General features: G+C 42.4%; 1 protein-coding gene across 1 annotated transcript; it reads left to right on the forward strand.

Annotated features, from left to right (window-relative positions):
- Positions 1 to 4636: 4636 nt before the first annotated feature.
- LOC118786254 (uromodulin-like) lies at positions 4637 to 14675 on the forward strand. The gene is made up of 14 exons (XM_036541374.1): positions 4637 to 4716; positions 4955 to 5053; positions 5927 to 6220; positions 6287 to 6760; positions 7098 to 7181; positions 7270 to 7584; positions 8011 to 8325; positions 8788 to 8993; positions 9654 to 9814; positions 10360 to 10608; positions 11491 to 11650; positions 12403 to 12472; positions 13109 to 13144; positions 14529 to 14675. Exons 2-13 carry the CDS (start codon positions 4990 to 4992, stop codon positions 13132 to 13134), a joined length of 2418 nt encoding a protein of 805 aa, XP_036397267.1. The 5' UTR covers positions 4637 to 4716; positions 4955 to 4989; the 3' UTR covers positions 13135 to 13144; positions 14529 to 14675.
- Positions 14676 to 16053: the final 1378 nt, after the last annotated feature.

Genomic DNA, 16053 nt, shown 5'->3' on the forward strand with positions numbered 1-16053 from the left:
CTGTAACACTGTAAGTACATTTAAACTCAAATGTCACCTGCCTCTGCCCAGGTAGCGTTTCATGAAAAAAAAAATGGAAGGAATGAATTAATCTGTTTAATTTTAGTATATGAGTATTTATATTATTTTATTATAAAGTTACTACTATACTATACCATTATAAGAGTATTAATATTGATATTGATATTAATGTCAACAGTAATATTAATATTACAACATTAGTTCACCTTTCTTTCCTTTCACTTGAAATCATGTATGAGAGAAGTGGAGAAGAGGCTAAACTGGGTTGAGGGTCCCTCCAGGGGAGGGAGGGACATGCATCCTGAAGACGTGCATAAAGCATAAAATCAAGTGGAGAGAGCTTCTGTTGCTGCCAGCGACTGAATTGCTTTGCAACTTCTCCTTCCAGAAAGAGGAAGATGCAGGCCCATTTCAAGAAGTGATTTCAAAGAGAAAGTTCCTTCTGGAGAGAGTGAGTAATATTAGATTGACTGGTGGCTAAATGCCAAACCAAATGCTACGGACCTGAATGCCATTATTATAATGTAAAAATCTCAATGCTGGGAGCTCTAACAAAAGAAGAAAAGGAAACCCCTTCTATGAAATCTCTATGCTTGATTTTGATTGCTGATTTTGATTGCCTAAACCTGCTTAAAACTACATCCCAGGTAGGAACCATGGATTTGCAGCTCTTGAGGAATATTTTTTTTAAGCGGGTCTGGTGTCAGTTACTGGTGCTGAGAATGACTAGTTTTCTGTTTTGATTTTCTGAGATACAGGAGCTTCTCATCATTTGCTTGTAGCCGGCCCTGGTGTTTTTCCTAACAAAGTGAAACCCAGTATGGGGGGATGTGGGGAATTTTGTGTCTGCCTGTACACAACATCAACCCAAGGTCAAAATACTGAAAGGTCAAGCGACGGTGAATATGTTGCCCATACAGTGAGTTGCACTGGTGAATGACCTGATTGGGGATGAGATATGTGTAACTCATATGTGTGTGAAAGCTCTTTTAATGTGGCCTAATATTAAAAGAGCTTGTGTTATGGGACTATCCCTATCTGTGTCACATGGCTAAACAGGGAAATAAAGGGGCGGTGAAACTTTTCGAGACACTGGTGTGTGGTTTGCCAAGACGTCCTTTGCCAATCTGGGTAAGGATTAAAGAAATATCTTTAATCGAACTGCTTCTTTTTTTTTTTTTTTTAACTTTTTCCCCTATATGCAACCCTATTTTCGAAATCACCAAGTGTATATATCAGGCTCGTCTCACAACTACTGCATTGTCTCAGGAGCTCTGACAAGAGACAGACACAGTCCTCCTTTTCACTCGCATGCAGCCAAATGGCTTTTTTTAAATCGCCTTACAGGACACACAGCGCACTGCAGCTCATTGGAGGAAGGCTACACTCTGGTGATGTCCTCTGAGGAATCTGTATGCACCTGATAAATCATAAAAGGTGCCTGAGAGTGGTGAGACAAGGAAACCCTGGCTGACCTGCACCCCCTGGCTGAAGCCAATTCATTCTGCCGCTGTGGGCTCCCGGTCATTGTCAGCAAAAGACACGGCTAGGATCAAACCGGGGCCATGAACACCTTAACCATTGTGCTACATGACCCATTCCACACCAGGTGGTAAAGTTACATTATATTATTAAGCAGACGCTCTTACCCAGAGTGACTTACATAGGTTACGTTTCTTTACAATGTTATCCATTTATAGAGCTGGATATTTACTGAGGCAACTGTGGGTTAAGTACCTTGCCCAAGGGTACAGCAGCAGTGTCCCAGCGGGGATCGAACCAGCAACCTTTCAGTTACAAGTCCTGCTCCTTAACCACTATGCTACACTGCCACCCCCAGTGAGCCAATGTTATGCCAATTAGGCTAAACTAGCCTAAACTGCTTCACCTGCTAATGAAACACGTGTTATTCCTAAAGCATTTGGGGGACAGTATGATCATGAAGGGGAGAGGGGAGGAGACAGAGAGCATGCCGTCCAGCCAATGGAAGTGTGACCAGACACAGAAAACCGCAATAAAGATGTACTTTCTTAACATGCTGACAAATGGGAAAAATGAATATTTTTCCTTTCATTTGCCATCAGAGCTTCTGTCTGTGACACTTCTGGTTTAAACCCCGGGTCTCTGTAGTAGGGAGTGATAAGAGTGACCTCTGCATGAATTTCCCCTTGTTTTGCTTGTTTGTCTGTTTTGTCCTTAGGCTGATGTTATCAAAGCATATACTCACATTCCTGGTTGTCTGACTCATCTTTAGTGTGACATACATATTTTGCTTAGTAGTTTATGAATGTCTGTGTGAATCTACTTAATATGCCTGTAAGATCATGTAACCCGCTGTCCATCCATGATTATGTAATCTTAATTATGTAGCCCTGACTGGGTTTTTCACCTCACCATCATGTATTTGTATTGATTTTATGTACTACTTTAAGATTTTTAACCTTGCATGTGCAGATCAACTCAAATACTAAAAATAAAGTATTATATCCCTTTAGGCACAATTTTTTAATACCTTTTTTTAATCTTCAGAAAAGCAGCAGTCGCGAAAACCCTTAAATCAGTGACAACTGTCATCACATTACGAGATTTGAAATGATAAGTTATAAGTGGTTTCGAAACACCCTCATAAAAGAGTCTCAGTATTTTTTTTCCCATGGCAACACATTTGACAAGTGTCCTGGTTTGGGGAAATGCTGATGGCTCTAGCTCTATGTGGTTTTAAATCAGAGAGACGACCACATATCGTTTTCCCAAGAAGAGCCACTGGTCCTTATTTTTAAACATCTTATACTGCATTGTCACCACAATGCAAAATGTGCTTACCCCTCAGTCCAAGTTTCAATTCTCTCCTTACTTTGCAAGGACACACAAAGTGGCAGAGTGACATACTTGTTTTCCATTTTTTCTCCCTTAATTGAAATGTTTCTCCTTTAGGTGTGTATTTTCGAAATAGCCGATTTAATAAATATCACAGTACTTAGCTTGTCCATATTCCAGTGATTGGGTATGGCATCTACCTAACCTGGTAGTTATAGGATGGCAGGTCTTTCCCCACACCTGTACAGCAGCAAGAGTTAGGCCCTTTTGGGGTGCCTTACAGATACAACCACAGTGACCCAGAAGTCTTTAACCTGAAAAGTATTTACTTCTGTTCAATTTGTTTTCATCTGAACATACAGAATTCAAGATTCAACTTTCTATGGCCACACAATCAGTGGACAACCTTGGAATATTTTGCTTTCTTCCTTCCATCAAATTTCGTGGTCTCCATCTTAATTTAGCTGCTCTGACAGGCAGACATTTTTTGCACAGTTTTGTAGTGTAGCATCAACAACATTCAATTAACCATGAAGCTGGATCAAATTGGACATGGTGTGACCACTGTAAGGGAGTTCAATTTATCCAGGTTTCAGCTACATTACAATAAATACAGCTTCTTTTTACCATCTGCATACAAACTAGAATTGTAATAGTATGCTGCTAGCCTATAAGCAATAAAACTACACTACGTTTTCATTTTAGGACACACCCATTCATCAACACACCAATCCCTGCCCATGCAGTCTCTGCCATACCTGTACAGGTAATCTTAAACAAAGAATAGTAGCCCCAGGTGATTGGACTACCAATTCACCCTCTCATTTACAATAAATACATTTTCCATGTAAAATAAATGTAAGAGTGGAGATGCTGGAACAGCTCTCTGTGAACCAGGAACAGACAAAGCTAGGAACAGCGAGTCCTAGCTTTTGTGAATATATGAAGCAAAAGGCCAATGCACACAAAGGGCAAAATGTCATCTGTAGTATTATCCGTAAACACTACTATAGTTATAGTTTTTGTAGCAAGAAAAATGGCAAGGAATTCTTCATTCTACAACATTACATTGCTCTATGTCCAATTCTGCATATTTACCCATAACTCCTTTCATGTAGTGTGTATGCACGTCTGTGTGTGTATGTGTTTCTGAAGGTCATCTGCATATCATTGTAAAACACAAAGTACATTGCAGAAAACCACCTATAACAGCATATAAATATTAATACCATGTATTACATTTATGGCAGTATAAGAGTTATGGCAGAAGTAATTACTACTTGAAGGCTGGCTTTCATGTTGAAGCCTCCATCTCTGGTGAAAATCTGCAGCACAGAATCACTAGATTCATTTTATGTAATCCCATTTGTCATGCTTACCACGCTTTTGAATCTTTTTGAATATGCCAAAGATGCAAATCTAGATTTATTTTATAGTTCTGAATATTTTAATAAAGCAGTTTCATTAAGGATAATGGGGAATTGGGAACTGCTGTGGTTAAATCCACAGGTTCCCTGCTCTCTTGCTGATGTCAGCTTCCCTACTCTCAGTTGCTGACACTAATATAAAGAATTATTACCAAAGATGGTCTGCTGTTCAAAACAGCATAAGTCTGCCCACTGCCTCCAACTTCCTCCTAAATTGCGTAATCCCTAACAGTAATGAGTGAGACTTAACACAACCGAGGTGTAATAACACAGTTACTATGTAGTAATATATCACTTACTGAAGTCAACATGCTGATGTTTGTGGTTGCAGTTCATCACTTCCCCGAAACCCCCTCAAGTTTGAGCAGTGTCACAATCTCTTAAAGTCCACTGCAGTGGGTATGTAAACCTGCAGGCAGAGAAGGGTGCAACAGACCTCACTAAGCAATTGGTAAGTGGATAATAATTATCATTTATTATTTTACTACAAAGAATAGGAATAAATAGATAAAAAAATTGCAGTTAACAGAAGTAAATATAATAAATATATTTTTAAGTGTTAAACAAATCAAAACTATCCTCTATTTTATATTCTTCAAAGTAGCCTATTTTTATTATAACTTTCACATCTTTGTTGTTACCTTTACCGTTACCTTGTTGTCTATTTCAAGTTGTCGTTCGGTCACCAGAATCTCATCTGGCTGAAAAAAAAAACGTCGGACGAATGATGACTTACGGTGCCTTGGTGCTGCTAGTACTGACATCGGCCATCGCTACGACTAAAGCAGGTACAATACGGTGTCTAATGTCAAAGTGGAACCGTTTTCAGTGCATTCAACAGAGTGTGAAATATAACTAAATATAAATGACTGTTTGCAGTGCAAGTATGATTAAGTGTTAACAGCTCTTTGAATACAGCGTTTCTTACACCTATCGCTCAAAAAATATTGCTTAGCAATCTGTGCCTTTGCTCAAAATTCTTTATGCGGAGAATAGTTTCTCAGCAGAAACCTTTGACGTGACTGCAAGTGTCTCACAATCACCTTCCAACTCATACCCAATGCTTTTGTGATAGTGATTATGGTGAACAGGATTAAGTATACGTGTTTCAGAGAAAATGTCTCCCGTCACCAACAACTGACATTTAGCCTATAAAAATTTCACCATGAATTCAGTGTGCGAGTTTTTCACTCGCCCGCGCATAAGAAAACAGCTGTCTAAAGGAAGTAATTTGCGTCTGTCTTGCTGTAGACCGTTTGCAATGATCTAATTACTGAACATTCATAGGTCGCAATAGGAATCGTTTATACTGTGTTTTATATGATTATTTTAAAAGAAATATCACACACAATGAATATATATTGTGAATATTCGACATAATCCCTTATTTTCTATGTGTAATTTTCTCGAAAATGTATTTATTGTAAACGGGGTTATAATCCTAACAATTTTGCGTTGGGAAAATTAAGATTTGGTTGGATCTGGTTACAACGAGGTTTCCAGGCACACTGTTTCATAAAAGTTGACTCTTTTGTGTCTATTTTGCTGGTAAAGAAATGAGCTAAAAGCTTTTAATGGTCCATTGGTGTGAAGAACGGACTGTTGTGCTGCGTCTCTGCCTTCAGTGCGGGTGATTTTCATGCCTGATGTTGCTTTAGCAGATGTGGTTGTCACCAGCTGTGAGGCGTGCCACGAGAATGCCACCTGCCGCACGTCTCCTGGCGTCCCTGCGACCAGAACGTGCAGCTGTGGGGACGGCTTCGTGGGCGACGGTCTCACCTGTTATTACAACAGCACAGCCTGCGATGGCGACCAGCCCTGCTGTCATCCGGGCTACCGCTGGTCTACGGAGCGCGGGTGCGAGGACGTCGACGAGTGCGCGTTGCGTGGGGTGGCGTGTGCCCAATTTATGGTTTGCGAAAACACGATCGGGTCCTACGACTGCTTGCTGCCCAGTGACTGGAAACTCTCCAAGCCCATCTCCGATTCGCGCTCTGACAAGCACCCACGACCCATCGCAGAACCACCCCCTGACTCGCACTCTCTGCTGTTCGGCTGCGGGGATGTTGTGTGCCCGGCGGGGGAGGATTGCGTAAGTATCAACGGCACACCCCGCTGCCTGGACCCGTGCCAGCACTACTCCGTACTCAACGATCCATGGCGCGCCACTGACTTCTCTGCTAATCACAGCGTGCCGGTGTGTGATAGCCGAGACGACTGGCACGGCTGGTACCGCCTGTACCTGGGAAACGCGAGCGTGCAGATGCCAGAGAAGTGCGTCGAGCGGCACAGGTGCGGGACAGACGCCCCGCTGTGGCTCAAGACCCCTCACCCAGCCGTGCAGGACGGAATCGTCAAGCGTCGCGTCTGCGGGAGCTGGGAGCAAGGCTGCTGCCAGTTTGAATCGAATCCTATCCACGTCAAAGCCTGTCCCGGAAATTACTTCGTCTACAAGTTAGTCAGCACTAGAGCCTGTCGACTGGGGTACTGTGCAGGTAGGATGGAACTTCATGTACACATACAGATGTGTTTTTTCTTGCCGATGTCATTTTCGCTGTTCCTTTCCGGACGGGCACGTGCCCGCCAAAGTAGCCTACTTGAGTAGCGATTAAAGGAGCTTGATCTTGGGGTCGCAGGATTAAACCTCCAGGCGGTTGCACTGAATAAAGAACGTAAATATGAATTTTGCAGTAAATATCCATATGTATAATGGGATGAACTACCGAATTTCCCCAAGACTAATTGTCTCCAAAGCAAATATTCCAAGTAATAATGACTGAATAGCGATGCTGCCGTTCGGTGGTAGTAGACTTCAATGTTCTGCTCTTTCAGACGTCAACACCGCTGTGTGCGGATGCCAGGAAGATGAAATCTGTGTGAGGCAGGACCAAGTCACCTGGAGGTGCGAGAGACAGTGTAAGTGCTTTCAACGTCTGAATCTTTACTGCCGCATGAAACATTAGCGATGACCATTTCGGGTTGAATTTTTTTTTTCTTGTTTCAGTGGTTTCCCAGATCAGACTGTCTGATGGAAATAATCACTGCTCGGGGAGGGTGGAGGTCTATCACAGAGGACAATGGGGAACAGTGTGTGACGACTTCTGGGATTTGCGTGACGCTGATGTTGTGTGCCGACAGCTGGGCTGTGGAAGGGTTTTGTCTTCCCTCAGCTCCGCCCACTTTGGACCAGGCAGAGGACCGATCTGGTTGGACGATGTGCAGTGCACAGGTCATGAGGACTCTCTCACACAGTGCAAACACCTCGGGTTTGGGAGGCATAACTGTGGGCACGATGAAGACATCGGTGTGGTTTGCACAGGTGAGATGTGTTCTCTCTCATATTCCTAGACGCATGAACAGAAATTAAGAAAACCTTACCTACTGGAAGGAATTTCTCCATGGTATGGAATGCATTTTTGATAGATGTGTCTGTCCCCTGAAGATGATACCACTGTTGATATATATATATATATATATATATATATATATATATATATATATATATATATATATATATATATCTTTCAGAATCAAACTTACTCTGAAAAAAGTATAGTTTCTGAAACATTTTCCTTCTGTCAAAGTGCCTTTACCACTGTATCTTTTTTTACAATGTCATCTTTATAAGAAACGTCTAACATCTATAAATCCAGAGATGCAGATAATGGGAGTAATAAGTGTTTTTTCTTATTGTAAGAAATCACCAAAGGAACTTGAGTTTTTTTGTTTGTTTGTTTTGTTTCAGTGGGTACCCGCATCAGACTGATCGATGGAGGTAATCGCTGCTCTGGGAGGGTGGAGATCTTCCACAACGGCCAGTGGGGAACGGTGTGTGATGATTCATGGGATAGGAACGACGCTGAGGTGGTGTGCAGACAGATGGGCTGTGGGAGGGCTGTGTCCGCTCACGGCTCCGCCCGCTTTGGAGAAGGCAGCGGGCCGATCTGGTTGGACGATGTGCAGTGCTTTGGCAATGAGTCCGCTCTCACACAGTGCAGGCACCCTGAGTTTGGGACACACAACTGTGGGCATGGTGAAGACGCAGGTGTGGTTTGCTCAGGTAGGATGTGCTCTCTGTGTGTGGGTGTATGGGTGGGTTGTGGTGAGGTTTGGGGGGTAGGGGAGGGGGGGATGTGCTGGGACCATTGAATCATGTGGCTTGACATAAAGCCTCCCTGCAAAACTGCTTTCAAGCTGAGTGTGCCTACATTCATAATTGCAGTAAATGAAAGTATAGTTAATAGCAAAAACATTAACATTTTTTTTAATTCAGGAGATAAATAGCTGCTTTGCAGTGTCTTATATTACCTTTAGTATTACATTTAATATAGCAGAATGTTTAACAGACAGAAAAACTGAGAACTGAAATTGCATTGCGGCAGGATGAGCTATTGACCCGTTCAAATGCATGTCCCCAGCTCATACAGAACCCAGGAGTTTCCTGCAGCATGAATTCCCTGCCGTAGCACTGATACACGGAGCACGTTCTTAAAAAAATACCCCACTTCCTTTTGTCACACAGAGCCGTCCTCCTTCCCCGCCCCGCAGCTGGTGTGTGGGAGGAGCTTCCTGCAGGCGGGGCTTCTCAGGGCTCCCCTGGAGGCGGGCGGCCTGGACGTCTCGTCCGCGCACCTGGCAGACGCCAGCTGCGGCGTGCACCGGGAACAGAGCGGCACCGTGTGGTTTCAGGCGGAGCACAGGGAGGGAAGCTGTGGGACCCGGCTGAGGGTGAGGCTCCGCCCCCGACCCAAACCTCAGGGTTTAATTTCCCCTCTGCAGTCTTTGCGTCATTATTCATTTTTTTCCCCTTATGTTTAATCTTAAAATATGGCTCATAATTATCCTTGGCTGAATGTTTGTTGAAACCTCAGTTTGCACTGTGGGAGGATGGGAATATGTTGAAATGTCAGTTTCCTGTATCTGATTATGTCAAGCTGGCAAAAGCTTCAGTGAAAACAAGTTATGACATGTGGATTGATTTTCTTTTTTCCTAATAGTGGCACTGTATTGCAACATCTTCTCTCTCCTCTGTCTGTAATTTACTGGGAAGGCACATTGCCACCATTCCACTATTCCTAATGTGTTAAAACAGAGAGCAGGTGCCACAAATATTCTCTCTGCACTGAGAATCAGTATACAGCACAGTATACATGCTGATAACAGTAGCCTCACTCTGTTATTGACATGCATTCAACAGCTGAAAATATGATTAATTTGCCTCTTCATAGGACACAATAAAGCTTTCACAAAGGTTTCATTTTCCAACATCAGCTTTCTTTGAGTTATCAGGTTTTTCTAGGAGATCCTTCTGTTTATGCATACCAAGAAAGACATGATGCTTTCACTCCAGGGGTCTTACCTGCGTGTCTCTTTTCTTGTGCCTGACAGATGAATGGAACCCATGCCATTTACTCCAATATTTTGTTTGTCTACCCCATAACTGAGGGGAGCTCTGAGACTTTTTCCAGTCCCGTGAGCTTCCCGTTTTCCTGCGTGTTCCCCCTGGATGTGAATGTCAGCCTGGGCGTGGCCATCAAGCCATTTTTAACGTGAGTTTACCTGGTCATTATCACAGCGTACTGGCGGTGCTACAGTAGAGGGCATATCCCTTTTAAAGTAAAAGAGGAATATTCACCTTAACTGACAGTGATTGGTGTTAAAAAGTGAGGAAGTGTGCCTTACAGAATAATCAGCACCTTCTGTTTTTTAATAACTAAATGACTTTCCTGTTTGTAAGAGTCTAATATAAGTATAAGTACTGCAATTGTGTTTTGTAGGGTGCCGGGCTATGTTGGTAATAACAGGCCCTTATTCCACCAACCTTGCAACACAATTTTGATCCATTTAAACCATGTCATTTTATTCAGTTTGTTTATGACATGCCATTCAGTATCAGCTGTGTGTAAGTGTGGTTACCTTTTCTGTATTCCATTGCAATACTAGCCATTTAGCACCCAAATTCACAGAAGCTCTTTTAGAATGATGTGTCCTCTGTAGTATCACTGGGAAAATCACCTGGTTTGGCAGATCCAGCCCTCTAGTGTATATGAGAGTGAGGATCCACAATGATTCATTTTCAATGGCTGCTTGGCAGTATGGAGGAGGTGGGGGTTGTGGGGGTGGGCCCCAGTCCCAGGGCCACCATGTCTCTCTACCGCAACGCCAACTACACAGACCCCTACTCTATGGGTGTGGTCGTCCTGCCTCTGGGCTCCGCCCTGCATGTGGGAGTGACTGTGGAGGCTGCAGAGATGGACGGGTTTGTGGCCATTCTGGAGGACTGCTACATCACGCCCTCCTCAGATTCAGATGACCCAGTGCAGCACTTCCTGATCAAGAAAAGGTCAGCGCCTTTCTCTCACCTCATTGTGCGCCCCCTTGTGGTCACCTTAAAAGTTTTTTTAAATTGTGTGCTGTTTCTTTTGTCTGTAAGAAGCACTACAAATAAATAGACAGTGACCTCTAACCCACTACACTGAATGTAACAGATCCCTTTTTCTTATTCCAAATATAATATACCCTGCCTTTTCCCTGACACTGATCAGTATTGTTTTCATTGTCTATAATATTAACCTTACCCTATTAATACCACCCAATGAATAAATCTACAAATCAGTCTTGATTTGTGGGGCTCTGTGAAAGGTTTGATTCAGTCTTGCTACAGGCCTGAGTGGGAGCCAGGCGCGGATTAATGCACAGGCTGGCCTAGGCTGCAGCCTAGGGGCCCCACGTGTGCGAGGGCCCCGGATTGGCCAGACTATTTTTAACCCTTTCGCAGTAACTTATTTTTATGCTGTGTAGCGCATGTTGTGTTACATAGCATCACATTCTTTTGCATCAGATCGTATCGCGTTGAATCGCATTGTGTTGAATCAAATCGTGTGGAATGGCACTACATCGCAATAGGGGTGAATCATATCGTATCGCATAAGTAGTTGCCTCATATGTATCTTTAATGTATCGGATCGTTGGCAATGCATGGAGATGTGTATCGCATCGACCTCAGCGATGGAGATGTGATGGAGATGTACATCCCTATTTTACTCATTGCACTAAATTACTTCTTTTCTGGTAAAGCATGATGAGTAAGGGGGGCCCCCCACACAAAGAGTAGCCTTGGGGCCCATGACCACCCTAATCCGCCACCGGTGGGAGCATACATTTTTGCATGCATTTCATAAACACCATGTGAATGTCTTCCCTGCCTGTCTGCTCCTTCCCCCAGGTGTCCCAGCAACCCTCGCTTGGTGACAGTGGAAGAGAGGGGGCCCCCTCTCCAGCGGCGTTTCTCCGCTCGGCTCTTCTTATTCACTGGAAACTATGACAACTTCTACCTGCACTGCAATCTGAACCTTTGCGACAGCACAGAGAACTCCTGCTCCCAAGTGAGAATTTCTCATCCAGGGTGGCCATGGCAGAATCTCCTTTTACAGTATTGGCTTTTAGCAGACACTCTTATCCAGAGCAACTTATATCAATTACTGGTTTCTACAATTTTATCCATTTATACAGCTCGATATTTACCCAGGCAATTGTTTATTTAAGTACCTTGCCCAAGGGCACAGCAGCACTGCCCCAGTGGGGAATCGAAATTTCGGTTACGAGTCCTGCTCCTTAACCACTATGCTACACTGCTGCCCACAATCAAGTAATTGCCCACAATTACTCTTTGACATTATTGTTTTCAGCTTTGTTACAAACTTATTCATTGCGCACCACCACCCAAGCGTGGTACCCCCTACCCCCAGAGGGCTGACACCGCAGGCAGAACACCGCTGGTCTTTCAGTTTGGTTCAGTCGTATTCTCTGCCACACTGCTGTTGATCACTGTTGAAGCAGCTCTGTTACTGCGACCAGCAAGGCTCGGCAATAACGGAATCGCACCCCAACAGCAAGGGTTGTCCTTCCTGGTTCTGAATGGGAGAAATTCAAGCAGCTTAATTTAAATCACTTACTCTCTCTAATTACATACATATGTACATACAAGCATACATATGTGTGTGCACATATGTAAGTGTGGCATTTCCTCAGTCTGCACCAGACTTAACTGTACTGTAGCACCAGCCTAAGGAGGAACTGTCATAGTGTGAGTAACATTCCCAAATTCAGTTACTGTTTCATTTGCTTATTGCCACAGACCTGCCACAGATCCAGGGTATCCCGATCCGTCTCCCAAAACGAGCCCCTGACCCTCGGACCCATCACCTGTAAGCGTGAGCTCAGAGTTTCACGATTCAGTTTACCAGGATTTCCATATGCATGTTATTCTTGCAGAAACTGTTGAGGGGAGTATAAACCTGCACCACTGGTTATTGCACTACTACTCTTGCTGCACATTGTATACTTGGAACTGATATTGCACATTATTAATGTATATGGAACTGACATTGCATCAACATTGCACATCCTACACTGCACTGATGTCCTTTTTGCACATGTAATGTATATATCCTTTATTTATTTTTCTTACACTCTCTGACCTTTTTATATATTTTCCTTCTTAAATTCTTGTATTTTCTTACTTAATTGTACTTCTTACTCTTAGCGGCATTCATAAGTGGAAGGCAAAGGAAGAATTTCATTGTACAGGGAACTTGTTTCTTTACTGTGCATATGACAATAAACTTTGAACTTTGAGAAAGGTCCATGTCTAGTGTTTTACTGCATGGCCAATTATAAACCCATTTCCTGATGTAGTGTAGAAGTACATCTAGCTTGACTTGAGAGTAGTATTTCTCTGATTTCAGAATATAGGGTATATAGGGTAATGAAGGGTTAGGGGCACTGTAATATGATCTTGGATCTGTCACACATGAACACACAGGTCAATTTCTGTCTTTCAGGGGAGAAGGCCCAAGAGGATTCCTAAGCATCTACAGGTGAACATATAAACACACTCTCTCTGTCCGAGTATGTAGATGCAAAGACAAAATAATCTCATGACCAGTGATATTGAGCAACAGTCATAGTACCATTAACAGCGGTGCAGTATTTGCAAAGCTGGTGGTGGTCACAGTTATGATATAAGCATTAGCTGATGTAGCAGCACTCATCTGAAAGGATTTTGGACCACCTAGACATGGGACCCCCCAATGTTTTGGTGATAGATGTTCCACTGATTAGAGGGCTACGTAAGCAAAAAATCTCAGCCATGAAAATAAATTGACATGGCATGATAGTACCTTCGCCAAAGGAAAACAACAAAAAACGTTGTCCATTTCCAACATACTGATACTAAATGTAAGTATGAATGTTGATAGACATTTACACATTTCTTTAAGATGTTGTAATTAGCGCTGTCAAAGTTAACGCGTTAACGCTCCGTCGCGATTAATCTGGAAACTTTAAACCGTTAATGTTTTAACGCAAATTAATTATGTTATCAAGTTTGACCGCAGTGGATATTTACCTGTCTGAGTTACTGAAAGGCGTGGCAAACGCAGATGTGCTGAACGGCAAATTTTGTTTTAACCCTTTCGCATGTAACTTATTTGTTATGGTATGTAGCACGCGTGTTACCTTTTATGGTTCATTATGTTTTCATTTGCGTTAAGTTTCTTATAGATTTCAGTTAGCATTTGCTATATTTTTAGAGGTAAATCGCTGTTTTCTCAAAGCTAAAATTAGCTAGAATTTCTCCAATCTAGTGTTCTGATCGCACCAGTTTTAACTTATGCGCTAAACGCATAAAGATGCTAATCACACCAATGTGACCATACGCGCGAAAGGGTTAAAGTACACATTTGTAATGTTACAAAACATGAAGGTTACATGTTTAAGAATGCGCTTCTGCAAAGATCTCAGTTTTGACCAGAAAGTACAATGGTTCTGCAACATGCACCTATGTTTGACAGAGCCAGTAGTCAACACCACAAATTGCTGGCTAAATACTGTATACAATAGAAGACCTGTAGCTGGTGCGTGAGACCGTGAGTTAGTCATAACTGAGTACTGAACAGAGCATTCCATTGCCAAATATGTTTGTGCCTCACTTTGAGAACCCTTACAGGTTGAAGTTCCAGGGTTGATGCTGCTGTTGTGTCATTGGAAACAGTGTTGTACTTTAATTGATCTAGTACCCATTCCACTCTAAAAATGAATATCCTCTTTATGTACAACTTAGCACTGCCAGTTGCCCATGTTAAGTACACAAATGATGAAATAATGTATTAACGGTAAGCCACTTGGTTAATGGCAACATTGTTTATGAAATCAAAAGGGGAATGCAAGTCATTCTGCTTATACTCCATTCTGTCCTTTCAGGATCACCTACCCCATAAGTGGGGACCTGCCTCTCGGTTTCAGGGTCTCTGGAGCTTCCAGGGCTCATGGAACTCTCCCTGCTCGCTTTGCGTAGTCACATCGGCTGCAGACTGTCCTGTCCCTGTTCTGATCTCTTTTATGTGTCCTAACCTGTCCACTCTTCCTGTGTGTTGTGCCTAACACCTGTACTTGCTTGCAGGTTGTTTTAAATCCAGGTCACAATGTCTTATCCATGTAAAAGGGGAAACAGAAAAGTTCATTTGTTCAACTTGTTTGTATGTCCTATGTCAATAGATGTAGAGTATGGTAAGAAATGTAAGGTTTTAATGTGTAATGTATGTTTATGATGTAAGGATTGTTATGAATCACTGATATGTGTACTGATTCAACTGGTATTTTATTGCATTCATTGCAATTGTGTGTATTAACTGGTGAGTGGTTTGCTGTACTGTGAGAACAGAGCATTTATAATGTAGAATCCCTGTGCCTGAAACTACGATTACCTTCTTCTTCAGCTCACTCAGTTAAATTGTCAATACACGTAGCATTATCCAGGCAGTAATGCATAGAGATGATATTACATTCCCACCTCATGACCAGTGATATTGAGCAACAGTCATAGTGCCATTAACAGCGGTGCAGTATTTGCAAAGCTGGTGGTGGTCACAGTTATGATATAAGCATTAGCTGATGTAGCAGCACTCATCTGAAAGGATTTTGGACCACCTAGACATGGGACCCCCCAATGTTTTGGTGATAGATGTTCCACTGATTAGAGGGCTACGTAAGCAAAAAATCTCAGCCATGAAAATAAATTGACATGGCATGATAGTACCTTCGCCAAAGGAAAACAACAAAAAACGTTGTCCATTTCCAACATACTGATACTAAATGTAAGTATGAATGTTGATAGACATTTACACATTTCTTTAAGATGTTGTAATTAGGGCTGTCAAAGTTAACGCGTTAACGCTCCGTCGCGATTAATCTGGAAACTTTAAACCGTTAATGTTTTAACGCAAATTAATCATGTTATCAAGTTTGACCGCAGTGGATATTTACCTGTCTGAGTTACTGAAAGGCGTGGCAAACGCAGATGTGCTGAACGGCAAATTTTGTTTTAACCCTTTCGCATGTAACTTATTTGTTATGGTATGTAGCACGCGTGTTACCTTTTATGGTTCATTATGTTTTCATTTGCGTTAAGTTTCTTATAGATTTCTGTTAGCATTTGCTATATTTTTAGAGGTAAATCGCTGTTTTCTCAAAGCTAAAATTAGCTAGAATTTCTCCAATCTAGTGTTCTGATCGCACCAGTTTTAACTTATGCGCTAAACGCATAAAGATGCTAATCACACCAATGTGACCATACGCGCGAAAGGGTTAAAGTACACATTTGTAATGTTACAAAACATGAAGGTTACATGTTTAAGAATGCGCTTCTGCAAAGACCTCAGTTTTGACCAGAAAGTACAATGGTTCTTCCGTGCAACATGCACCTATGTTTGACAGAGCCAGTAGTCAA

This window comes from Megalops cyprinoides, chromosome 1 (genome assembly GCF_013368585.1).
Source record: "Megalops cyprinoides isolate fMegCyp1 chromosome 1, fMegCyp1.pri, whole genome shotgun sequence".
NCBI lineage: Eukaryota > Metazoa > Chordata > Actinopteri > Elopiformes > Megalopidae > Megalops > Megalops cyprinoides.

Excerpts from the sequence above, each read along its gene's own strand:
- LOC118786254 (XM_036541374.1), top strand. The coding sequence starts at position 4,990 with ATGATGACTTACGGTGCCTTGGTGCTGCTAGTACTGACATCGGCCATC. Across the intron at positions 7,182-7,269 it reads CTGGAGGTGCGAGAGACAGT|TGGTTTCCCAGATCAGACTG; the intron begins GTAAGTGCTTTC and ends TTCTTGTTTCAG. Across the intron at positions 8,994-9,653 it reads GCTGTGGGACCCGGCTGAGG|ATGAATGGAACCCATGCCAT; the intron begins GTGAGGCTCCGC and ends TGTGCCTGACAG.